Here is a 12,880-nt window from a genome sequence, read left to right on the forward strand (position 1 = left end):
GTGCTCCATCCCAGACTTTCTTTCTTATCTTCTTCAAGAACCCCATGGCAATCTCTTTCTGAGTGACCCATAATTCCACAGGCAAAACAGAAAAAAGGGAGACGTTCATATGCAAAATCAATTTGAATTTCCTTCCCCGAATTGATCTTAAGCTTCCGAAACCGACGCAAGGGCTTTGAAACATCCAACATGATTTTGACCCTCCTGTATTTCCCAATACCTAATACATCATCCTCCACCTCCAAAATCTCTCCCATATTACCAATCAAAGCACGCAGAACGCCGTCAGATCTATAATTAAATGGGAGGTTTTTTAGTCGAACCCAGAACGGAGAGTGAGTAATAGATACCTGTTCAGGCTGTTCGTCCCCATCGGCCTCCTTGAGCAGCACCAACATATTATCAAAACACCATGGACGACCCTCAAGAACTTTGGCCATATCCCGCCAGTGAAAGAATTGAAAAGCATACAGATTCGGGCTCAAAACTCGAATAACAAGACCATGAACAGGCGCCCAGACTAACGTGATTGTACGTTTGAACGCCTCAAGATTATACGATCTCTCAGTCAATAACTTACCGATGAGAAGCAGGGACAGTTTTGGATTATTAGGGTTAGGGTTTATCGTGGCTAAATCAACAACTACATCTTCCTCATCATCTATTCGGAGTTTCGAACAGAAATTAGTGAGTTCCTCAGCCATGACCAAGGGATCCGGCCGCCGTAGCGGAGGGCCACCGTAGTACGGTAGGGCTTTCTGCGAAACTAGAGAGAGAGCCCTTTTCTTCGAGGGAGATAATCTCTTGTATTATATGACTTAGGCATGAAAGCATCTAATCAGGATAATAAATCCGTTTTTTTATTCATATGGGTAACACAAATGCATTACAAAATACAGAGAAAGGGAAAGAGATCCGAACCTGTGACCTATCGTTCTCAGCATCTCAATCTTAATCACTAGGCTAAGACATCCTTAGTGAAAATTGTAAATCCGGTAATCGTCTGCCAACTATTTTTTGCTAATTAAGTTATGAATCATTAAACTATCTTATATCACCTCATAATATATCTCATGAAATCAAGAAGATATTGAGACTTTAATTTCCGCGTACACGGTACACCTATAATCTCTATTATACAAGGGAAGAGGAGGGGGACACCAAAAATGGTAATTCCTTTTATACCCTTTAGTAATAAAATACAAATTCATCATCTTCTATTATTATATATCAATTAACAAAATATTTACATCATCATAGATGATAAGAATTGACATTAAATAAGAATAAACATTAAAATATTTATATCGCATGTAGCATTGTAAATCACTTTTACACATATTTAGAATCTAGTTAATTTTAGTTAGATTTGCATAGGTAATAAGAATTGACATTAAATATTTCATTAATAAATAGAAAATAACCTATAATCTTATCTTGATAGTATAAAGTTGCATCTTATTTTACATTAGTAATGTACAATGCCTAATATTTTAAAACAATACTCCCTCCGTTTCATAATATAAGGCACGCACGATGTTCGAGGTCGAACTTTGACCATAAATTACTCTCAATTTATGTTGATAGAAAATTTTAAAAAATAATATTATTATAGTATTTTTGAAGACGAATCCAACGATATAATTTTTATAATTTTTGTTTATCGTATTTGAGAGATATCTGTGGTCAAAGCAAATTTTTGTAAAGCGTGAATGCCTTATATTTTGAAACAGAGGGAGTATTTTTTAACTAAAATGCCTTATAATTTGAAATAAAAAGGAGTATTAATTACTCCCTCCGTCCCATAATATAATGCTCACTTCTCATTTTTCACAAGAATTAAGGAAAATAGAAGAAGTTTTAGGATTTCACAAAAACATATATTTAAGTAAATGTTTTTGGGTACTTTGGTCTTGGAACTAGTTTTTTTATTCTTTTTCCTTAAAATAAAATGAACGAGCAATAAATGTTCCTTCAAATGGTGTAAAACAATTAGGGGCACACATTTCAAAAGAAAGGTAGGGATATTTTGGAAAGTTTTATGTAGGAATGAAGGATAATTTAGTCCAAACAAATTGATAAAAAGGAAAACAGGCACCATATTTTGGGACACCCAAAAAAAATGCAAGCACTATATTATAAGACAAAGGGAGTAATACTCTACTATCTTAAATTATCACATAAACATGTGCTTACGTCATCAAATATTATGCCAACTATTTCAATCATAATTTTGGAATTTTTTCCTTGAATAATGCAAAAGTGGGTTTTAATTCTCAAAATATGCCCAAAAAAATTAAAATTCCCTGCGTACCGTCCACGTAGGACGGCACGCGAGAAAATTGTTTTTTTTTTTGTTTTAACCCACGGAAACCGCTACTCAAAGTAGTGGTTTAATTTTAAAATGAACCGCTACTCTGAGTAGCGGTGTATAAATATAAACCGCTACTCTGAGTAACGTTTACCTACGCAAAATATGGTAAGCAAATATCAGTTTGCATAGTAAACCGCTACTCGGAGTAGCGGTTTACAAAAAAAAAAAAAAAAAAAAAAAATTATTTTTTATTTTTATAAACCGCTACTCCGAGTAGCGGTTTTACCTAAGTTGAAAAAAAAAAATTCTCGACACTTGTAAACCGCTACTGCAAGTAGCGGTTTTACTAAAAAAAAAAAAAAATCTCGCGTGCCGTCCTACGTGGACGGTACGCAGAGAATTTTAATTTTTTTGGACATATTTTGGGAATTAAAACCCACTTTTGCATTATCCAAGGAAAAAATTCTTTTGGAATTTTGTACTCAAGTTTATAGTCTAGGCAAAGGACAAACAATTTTTGCCTGAAAAAAGGTTACGCGGGCAACTAGTTAGAATTTTCTCTAAATAAATGTCAAAGGAGGACATTAATTCTAACCTTGACGCATAGAGAGAATTAAAACTCCTTTTGACATTACGTAGAGAAAAAATTCCAACTAGTTAGATACTACCTTTTGTTTTAACAAACAACTTAAATCACAAATATATCCCTATCTTATTAGATGAAGTATCTAGCAAGTGATAGACAAATATATATATCATCTCTTTTCTCATCTTCCTTGTATTTTCAACTTCGTGTTCCCCACATAACACCAGGGACTAGGGGAGATAGTGATGGCGGAGGCGAAAACAGAACCACATAAATTGTTCACGCAGCCATTGGACTTTACACCCTTCAATATACTTACTATATTACTCAAATTTTCATACACATATATAAATACAACCACAACAATCTCCAATTGCCAAAAATGAAAAACAAAAAGAAATTTCTACCTTAATTATACAAACAATCAAAAAGAAAACAACCCGATTTTACAAGACTAGGTGCTTTTGATAGAACTTGCAACAAAATGGTGGTTGTAACGTGCGCGATTCATGGTTATGTCAATCAACAGAAAACTTCACCTCCTTTTTGCATATAGGGCAACTCTGGTTGACAGATAAAAAGGCTCAAGTCAACTTATCTAAGCTCTTCACAATTGACAGAAGTAAATAAAAATAGTTGCATTCCAATTTTGCAAGCAAACATCCTACTGAGTTAAATAGGATCAACTATGTACTTTCAAGAAATGTTGTAAAGTTAAAAACCTATGTTATTACCAAGTTGAAGTGGCCCGTAGGCCATGAATAGCAGGCTCGTACGGGCCAGGCTGGCAGAAGAAGCAACCAGACTGTTAGGCTGTCTGGTCCTGGAGGACAGTTTTTGTCTTTTTGATCTAGAAACTAGCTAAAAACGAGTTAGGCTCACTGGGCTGGAACTGGCTTGGCGTGTTACCAGGTGGGGTCAAGCTAGAATGTCCCGGCATATTGGCTACAGTTCTAATCAAGAAAGAAACTTAAACATTCATACTTCACAAACTTTTCAAGAAAGAAACTTAAACATTCATACTTCACAAACTTTTTCTTTGCTTTGGCAGTAAGCTGTGTAATGCTAACAGCCAGGCAATCTAAGGTCCACCTTTTCGCAAAAACATTGTCAGAAAGCATCAGTTGAACTACCCTCAAATTGAGGTCATTAGTCCTTTGCCAAGATATCTCAACAGAAGTCAAGCTAAGCTTCCAAAAGTAACAAGGGAGTCTGAAATAAGTGGAAACAAATGCACATGCAAGGCAAAGGTCCTCTCGATGTTGACGGCAAATAATCATCAAAATGTAATTCATCCCATTGAATCAAAATTTGCAGCTAAAATTTTTATCATCTCCATGGGATTAAATCCCAAGTTGATGCGAAGTTGAAAAAAAAAAAGAGATTATGGAAGTAAATATTCCCGCGTTTATTGCTACTGCACTATTCATTCTATAACTCACTAAATATGTGGAAGGGCAGTAGACGAAGAGGTCTCTTCATATGTACTTGATTATTCTAAGTCTCTGGGGGTTCCCAAAAGTTAAAGTTCTGTAAATTCTTATTTCAAAAAACATTTCCGTTTTAGTAAGTAGTGGAAGGAATATTCTATGTTTCGGACTACTCATTTTACCTCAAGATCACGTGTTTGATCTCCATAATTTGGCTAAAATTTAAAAACTTCTCATAATATAGCATACTCAGACACTTAGACATAAACCAACGTCCAACATGAGTACCAAAGTCCAAGTAGAATACGAAGATACGATGCAGAAAGAGCAAAAAGCCAAAATGCTAAGATATTAGCAACATTATACGTTCGATAGACTTCCCTTATCCAGCAATTTTATATAGTACAAGGAAAAAAAAGTGATCAAAATTACGGCTGATTTTTACTTGTTATTGAAGGTAAAGTGTTTGCACAAAGTTTCACAGCAAAGGTCACCAAGACCATAATATGAAAAACAACTAAGAAATAATCAGCCTGGACTTCTTAAAAAATAAAAAAGGCAGTTTACCTTATTTCTCACCAGCCAAGGCTCTATACAATCTTTATGATACCGATGCACACAGGGCAGAGTGATTAGAGAATCCCTATTTTTATATGCTGTACAACATATCACGCAGCTGAGTAAAGCATTACACCATCAGTAAAATTGATCAGTGCAACAAATCATGCGATGTAAAGAAAGATCTAAAATAAATCAGAAATGTAATCAATTTAGGTTTTGCATGGAGCATTGATATAGAAAATCTAAACATATCCTTCACTCATAAGTGCACACAAGATATTGCATGTATAAGTTAGGGAAGTCACAGTGTTTTAGAGAACTTGCAATATTGCACAAGGAAGAATTACTATCCATCTGTCTGAATTAATGATGAGATGTACCATTTTAGGATGTCCGGAAAAAAGTTGTAACCTTATTTTATGTAGCAAATGGTTTATCATTAGATTTCCTGATATGCCACTACATATATTAAGTGGTGCAGAGAGAATGAAGATTGTTAAGTTAAGTATTATAAAGGGTTGGGATAATAAGACAACTAATTAAAAGGGAGCATCATTGTACACAGAACCTACTCAATGCAGCTCCAAATTCACGTGCATGAAAATTTAGGTTACTTGTCATGTAGATATATAGAATTGGATATATCACAATAAAAGAATAAAGAATTCACTCCAACATTCCAAAGTTAATTAGGTAATTTTATAAATCATAACCATGAATAAATGATGTTCTTGTGAAACGAGTCCCACCAATATGCAGTTTACAACTAACTTACTTTGCTAGAAAAGAAAGTGTCAAAATTCATTAATATGAATTGTTGATTAACAAAAGCCAGATTCAGGTGCACACTTTTCCTGTAAGAATTTTTGGAGATCACCAACAGATGCTCATAATTTAAGGATCATTATAGTTATGATGCTTCAAGTTGATCCATTGTTAAAAGATTGCAGCTTCACTCAAGAATTTATCAACTAAGAGGAAATAAGCCACAAATGGATGATCCTACTCCGGACGAATACATATGCCCACAAGAAAACATATTTCCTTTTTATGGGGGTGGGGGAGGACGTGGAAAAGAGAAGAGAAGGAAGAGATCGTACTCTCCAATATCGATTTTCTTTGAGAAAAAACCAGATCTGTACGTGTAACGTGGCAAACTAGATATCTCCCTCTTAGATAATCCTCGGTTCTCACTGCCAATTACATCCCCTAAGGACTGCAGTTCCTGAAATAAACACACAATTCTAAGAAATATATTTTTAACAAAAAAAGTTCAAGATTTAAGTTTGAGCATCTGAACTCTTTATAATCGGCTGCAAGTCCCTATACTAAACCAATAAGTAACTGCCACAGCCACGCCTAACAAGCCCTTTACCATGGGCATCAAACCTAAGGGCTAAGGCCACCTCATTTTTGGCAACAAGAGGCCGTGTGTAATCATTTGCAACCAGAATGGTAGATTTTGACTCATTTATTTCTCATGAGAAACTAGAAAACATATATCTGACATACCTCATAAGTCATCCGATCTGGATCAACTTCATCCTGATATGCTTCCTGCAAGAATGGAAGCAACAGGCTCGTCTTTTCAGACAAATACACTCAGATTTAAGTATTTATGTGCACAACTTCTGATTAGAATTACCGAGACGGTTGCGCCAACAGGAGCATGTTCAGTGTTCCCTGTATAATACGAGAAATAGATCAAGGTTATTACAATCCATTATTTCACACAGTGGCGGAGCCAGCTGGGGGGACATGGGGACAGATGTCCCCCCACTTTTAAAAAATAGTTTCTAAAAAAAAAAAAAATTGAAAAAGAAAACGCTCAGAGTCAGGGACGCGTGAAACTTCTGAAAAAAAAAAAGAGACGCTTAAGAGAAAAGAGAGTGTGAGGAAGAGAGAAGTAGAAACCCTAAGTCTGAAGCGACGTCGACGACTCGACGGACCGACGGCGGACGGTCGACCGGAGATTCACGCCGACAACGACCTAAAACTCTGAAGTCTCGAACAGCAGGAAGCGAACTCGAAGCGAAGGGAACTCGAAGCGAAGCTGAATCGTCGACCCCACCGCCGACTCGCCGACTCGCCGGCCTCCCGCGACTCCCGAGACGCCCATTACATTTTTCAGTCAGTTTGTAAGTTTTCTTAACTAACCCTAAGTTTTAGTTTAAGTTTTTTTTAAAGGTAATATTTTATATTTACAATTTACATTATTTGGTTGTGTGAATTATGATATTTGTGAAATGTTAATTTGTGATTGTGGAATGTGGATTTATGGTTGTTGATTGATTTGTTTAATTGTTGTTGGTTTGGAAAATTGGAAATTGGAAATTGGAATTGGTCATGAACTCATGATTTAGGAAATTGTTAGTTTGTAATTTGAAATTTCTAATTAGGAAATTATAAATATGAGTTGTTTATAATTGAAATATTGAATAGTTTGGTTTGAAGAGGAATACTTTGATATGTAATTGATTAATGTTTATCAATTTAATAGGAAATGCCAAGTGATTCACATTCACCTAATTCTAACAAGTCCAAAGTTAAGGGAAAACAACCCGATCTTCGACAATTTCTCTTTAAAAGAATGAATGTAAAACATTAAGTATTAAACAATTTGTGGTGTATTGTTTGTTTTTACATATTTTTTTCCGAATGTTTGACGGTCGAATTTTGTCCCCCCACTTTGAGAATCCTGGCTCCGCCACTGATTTCACATGAAGGATACAAATAATTTCTGATGCTTAATATATGACATCAGATTTTTCCAGTATGCAGAAATTTCTTTTCTTTCTGATTAGATTTAAGAGTAGGAGACAGCTGTAGAGCAGTGGGCCATAGAGAAGCTATGCTGACCGATAGGAACAGAGTAAACTTCCAGGGAAATGTGGAAAATAAATAAAAATTCAAAGTAAGTTATTGAGAAGAAAGGAAAGTAACTTATGGAGAAGAAGAACAAGAAGATCTGGAGTATCTAAATGAGCATTTCCGGAGTATCTAAATGAGCATTTTCACAATCATGTCCAGTTTTTTCTAAAGCTCACTTGCTTTCTAATGCTAAGCAGTAAGCACCAGATTGAGCTTCAGTGCCACTAAGAAATCAGCACAAAGAAACTAATGAGTAACAATACAAGCCCTAACCCTTATGATGGACCTTTTCCTCCTATAGAAAAAAGAGTAAAGATACAAAAGCAGCCAAAGAGACCAAAAGCTCAAAACTCCAAACAAATGTTAAGCAAATGACCCCCTTTAGCTCCAACCATCGAGCGATATGGAAAAGATTCAGGAATAAAATGGTAAAGGACTCTAGCAAAGAATCATGGATCCATCTGAAGTTCAGATATTGTAAAAGCCGATTAAAGTAAAACATATCGTTTACAAGTCTTGTAATCTGATCTACTTAGGGAACTGACAAACTTCCCCCAGTATCCCTTTAACAGAAATGACCAAAGGTAAGGGTTTAATGATTTAGCAAGCTGCCAGCTTTCTTGAACATCCTTCAGCTCATGACATAATAAAAAGCATGCTATTCTAGAGTTGCTACGAGCCACTAGCAGCGGAGTCAGAGCACATAGGTGGTCTGGTATGTCAGAATTTGTTCATATATTAGGTTGCAGTATGGAAGCCACAAAACTGAAGGAGAAGTTTACTGTTTTTTCCAGATGAGATGATTTTAAGTGTTAACAAAAAACTTTTAGCCTAATGTATCCGGTATTTAACCCCACACAAGACTTCTGGCAAGTTTTGAAAAAAAAATATAGGGAAATTCCCACTGGTAACCCTGTACTATGGAACAATTGCAATGGTAAACCGTTTTTCTTTTGAATTTCAAAAATAACCCTATACTTAGTAATATTATACAACTGTGACATTAATGATGGTTTAATCGTTACTTCAACCATTAGTATTATTGGTTTACCTAACCCAGATTAACCAACATTAACTAATACAAATAAAATGTTCTTCAATACTTCATCATAGTGAAGAAAAATCTAATGATACTAATGGTTGAAGTAACGATTAAACCATCATTAATGTCACAGTTGTATAATATTACTAAGTATAGGGTTATTTTTGAAACTCAAAAGAAAAACGGTTTACCATTGCAATTGTTCCATAGTACAGGGTTACCAGTGGGAATTTCCCAAAAATATATCATCATAAAGTTCAGGAATGAGCATCAAAGGTTGCAGCTGAAGTTACAAAGTCAAAGAATCGGTGCAGAAGATAAAATTTACAAATATGCTCAGTAATACACAAAAGAAAATGGAGATTTAAGTCATCCCAAATTCAAAGAAGCAAGATTCTGTTTCAAGTAGCCCAAGTTGTAGGGAGAAGATAAGAACCACAAATTACCCAAGACAAGCATATTAACCTTTTATACAAGCCAAAAATCTAAAAGGTTATAGCCACACAGAGTACAAACTTCCCATATCAGGAATGTAAGTGCCAACCTGCAAAAACGCATTGTGTTGTCCAGTCCCAAAAAATATTTGTGTTATATTAATAGTACAACACCTCAGCAGCAATGACCACAGAAGAAGAGTAATCAAGTTAAATCAAAAGTATCAAAATCTTCTATTTCAGGAATTTTAGTGCCAACCCGCAGCAGCCCATGAACAGAGAATGAGCGTTCACATAAAGAAAAATGCATTTCATTTTCCACTCTTAAAAGAACCAGCCTTATATATATCACACAACATACCAGAAGAGAAAACCACAGAAATCTACAAATCAATCTTAATTGACATTGAATAAAACGTATGATTCAGCAATGTCAAGATTTACACAAAGTTCAGAAAGAAAATGATACGCAGAAAGTAGTGCTACTTACTGGAAGGAGTAGGGAGTGATTCTGAAATAGCAACATGATCAACTTCGTCTTCCAAGTCCAACTCTTGCAAAGATCTAGCCACAGCTTCATCTAGAGCCAAATCATATTCACCACTTCCTGATGATGATTCTCCCCATGAGTGACCATGGCTACTGCTTGGTTCATTGTCAGAAGATCTTGTTGTTTGATCGACACAGCTTATCTTCAGTGACTGGTAAAGACTTTCCTGAAATAAGAAACAAGATGGAAGTAGATTAATAGGGAGCCTCTAAGAGCTAATACCCAATATAGCACATCAAACTTCCGGAAAGAAATCTCCTTGAATTCTGGAAAGATACCTGATGCTGAAGAGCCTCCTCAATAGTAAGGCCAGGGAACAACTCTTCCAAATTTTGTTTAACCTCGGGTGGAACATGACCGTCCTCCCATGACTGGCTACCCATCTCGTACATTTAGTCCTAGATTGATAAGTTAAGAATAGATCAGATCCTAACTATTTGATTTTCTCACTCACTGTATCTACAAAAATGATACTAAAACAAAAGGCATGAGCAGCTTGAAAACAAAAGAAATCAGGAAAACTGATACCAGTTCGAAGAATAGTGCTATTGAAAAGCTCCTATTCGAAGTGGTAACTACAAACGTCGATTTTTGAAGAATTCTTCCTGCTCATCGATATCGTGATGGGACTTAGAACTCGGATATACCAAGAAAACAAGAACAAAGATGAGAAAAGAGTAGTACAGCACCTCAAACTAAAGGTTCCTTTCTGTCTGAAGTCGAAGACAGATTCCTATCAATCAGCTACTTTCAAGTTCCAACAACCGCGGTTCTTTAAAGTGTATAAGGTAGACAACTACCAACAGAGGAGAAGCGTAGAATCAGAACCTCAACCCAAATGGTGCCATTATATCTGAATTCCAGACAAATTCCTTTTGATTAGATACCTAAGCACGCCGAGTTTCTAAACTGAACCAGAACAAAAGCCATTGACAGAGGCAAATATAGCTACAAGTATCAATTACTGTAGTCATAATAATTTTTAATAGCTTACTAATTACGACTGAGAATACCATAGCAATACTAAGTTGTTCACAGCAAAGGAAGGATGATTTCTTACAAGATATGCACCAACATAAACAGTAAAAATGTGGAAAAACCATAAATTAAACTTCAGATATCATCAAAACTGTTCTAAGCTCAATCATATATGAAAAGGGCATCTCGTTTTGCATCATTACAGTAATTGAAAAGGAAATATCAAATAAATCTTTCAGAGATATAACAGATATGGAGGATATATAATGACCTTAATGAATGATACGCATAAACCCATCTAATCCCTTCCTCATTACTAACCAGAATCTCATTTAAAACACATGAATTGAGAAGATTAATGAGCAAATGAAAAGAAGGGGGAAAGAATATAGTTAAAAGTTTAGTGTATTTATAGATAGATTAGTCTTTATTAGTTTAAACTTGTTCTCTAACCAAGCCACTTCCAACACGAATTCTGACCAATTGTCCAAATTACTACATACCTCACCTCATATTGACAAAGACAGAAAAGCATATAGAATTTTACATTATACATATTGCCATAGCCACGAACGCGGAAACGCGGACGTAAAATGCAATATTTTCTTTATTATTCTCAAAACAACCTAGATTATAAACCCTGATCATTCAACATTTCCAAATTCAATAACAATTCTCTTCAAAATGGACTAAATTACAAAAAAAAAAAAAAAACATCAAATAACCGAATATTCCATGGAAATATCTTTGCGAATTCTACTAGAATCTGAAAGTCAGTCAACCAAGAACACAATCAGCTAATTTACTACAACAAAAATACTGTTTTTATATTAGGTCAACCCATTAATGAAATTTCCTCCCACAAGTATAGTCTCTTCTAAGAAGCTGGTCTTCCATAAAACTAAATTAGACATGTGTACTTCTGACTTTGTCAAAATTTGATAAAAATTATATTAACTGAAAATGACCATTACCCACATAATTCAATATTGCACGCTACACACAATTCAGATGGGAAAAAAAATTGCAACATAAAAAATAACTCAAAATCATTACTCTATACATGAATAAAAGAATAAGTTGAAAAAAGACACTAAATTTCCTGTTTTCATACAAACAATGTGAAGTAATCAACAGAATAAAAATGGTAACTTTACAGATCCTTAGCTTAATTAAATTATGAAAACAAAAACTAAGAGGGATAAAGGAGAGAGATGGAGTAATACCTAGTGAATTTAGTGAGATGGACAACAATGGAGTGATGGGTTCTGGAAATATTGACCACAAAATCACGAGATTACAAGAAATAATTGGGATGTTTCAATAATTTGTGTTTCTGGTGATTTGGGGTTCCTCAGTCTTTTTTAACAGTTTCTCTCTCAGAGTCAGAAGATATTAAGATTAACTGGAAGTCAAGATTTTGGAAAATTTTAGTGTAAAAAAGAGGAAAATGGACAGTAATAATATTTGATTAACAAAAGTGAAGCTTTTTGGTAGAAATTGTGTAGCAACTAGCAATCAGTCATCAGATGAAGGAAAAATTGAGTACCGTCTATTCGTGGTTCATATGGATCACCAATGCCGTCTTGTCTTACTGAGCTAACGGATATCGCATTCGAGATCGCGAAAATGCGATTTCTTTATTATTGCACCTTCAGGCTAAAAAGATCCTTAGCCAGATAGTCTTATATCAGTAAGGTTCATTTGTCACTTATGGGATTTGAAAAAAAAAAGATAGAAGGAAGAATGATAAGAGTAAGAGTATGGTACTTTGTTTTAAAAGTTTTTTGTGTCATGACTCATGAGTGTGATAAGGCATTTAAAGATATTAGGATCGAGATCTTCTCCATTTCTTTCTCTCTATTATGTTAAGATGATGACACCTAATCTAGTATCAAAAATAAAATTTCAAAACTCCCATTATCAACTTATCGTTCTCAATCATTAGATCTGGACCATTAATTTAGAAAATGGACCATTCATACTAGTATGAAAGAAGATCCCAACTCCATTTAATATTATACTCCTTCCTTCGCGGAATCTAAATATTTTGACTCATATCCAGTAATTGTATTGATTTATATAAAATGAAGGGAGTATTTAGTAACTAAAAT

At 34.8% G+C, this 12,880-nt stretch overlaps 1 protein-coding gene across 10 annotated transcripts; it reads right to left on the bottom strand.

The window, feature by feature from the left end:
* Positions 1–3,190: 3,190 nt before the first annotated feature.
* Positions 3,191–12,280, bottom strand: LOC104906438 (E3 ubiquitin ligase BIG BROTHER-related). 10 transcript variants are annotated; one of them, XM_019252383.3, is made up of 10 exons: positions 11,993–12,276; positions 10,478–10,584; positions 10,317–10,393; positions 10,067–10,186; positions 9,729–9,954; positions 6,537–6,574; positions 6,404–6,448; positions 5,992–6,116; positions 4,898–5,006; positions 3,191–3,463 (listed from the first exon to the last, which is right to left on the bottom strand). In XM_019252383.3, the coding sequence occupies exons 4-10, from the start codon at positions 10,178–10,180 to the stop codon at positions 3,419–3,421; spliced, it is 702 nt and encodes a 233-aa protein (XP_019107928.1). In that variant the 5' UTR covers positions 10,181–10,186; positions 10,317–10,393; positions 10,478–10,584; positions 11,993–12,276; the 3' UTR covers positions 3,191–3,418. The 10 variants fall into 10 exon arrangements, 9 of the variants coding, with proteins under 9 accessions (XP_019107928.1, XP_010693485.1, XP_048496976.1 ...); XM_010695183.4 differs by having other exon boundaries at positions 10,478–10,641; XM_048641019.2 differs by having other exon boundaries at positions 10,478–10,697.
* Between the last annotated feature and the right edge of the window lie 600 nt (positions 12,281–12,880).

The sequence above is a fragment of the Beta vulgaris genome, chromosome 3, assembly GCF_026745355.1.
Source record: "Beta vulgaris subsp. vulgaris cultivar EL10 chromosome 3, EL10.2, whole genome shotgun sequence".
NCBI classification, from domain to species: Eukaryota; Viridiplantae; Streptophyta; class Magnoliopsida; order Caryophyllales; family Amaranthaceae; genus Beta; species Beta vulgaris.

Bases quoted from the DNA above. Each gene is read 5' to 3' on its own strand.
- LOC104906438 (XM_048641022.2), bottom strand. From the start codon at position 10,180: ATGTACGAGATGGGTAGCCAGTCATGGGAGGACGGTCATGTTCCACCC. The intron at 9,955-10,066 runs GTATCTTTCCAG...TTCTTATTTCAG, and splicing joins AGGAGGCTCTTCAGCATCAG to GAAAGTCTTTACCAGTCACT. The intron at 5,007-5,991 runs GTACGATCTCTT...TGCTTTACTCAG, and splicing joins AAGAAAATCGATATTGGAGA to CTGCGTGATATGTTGTACAG.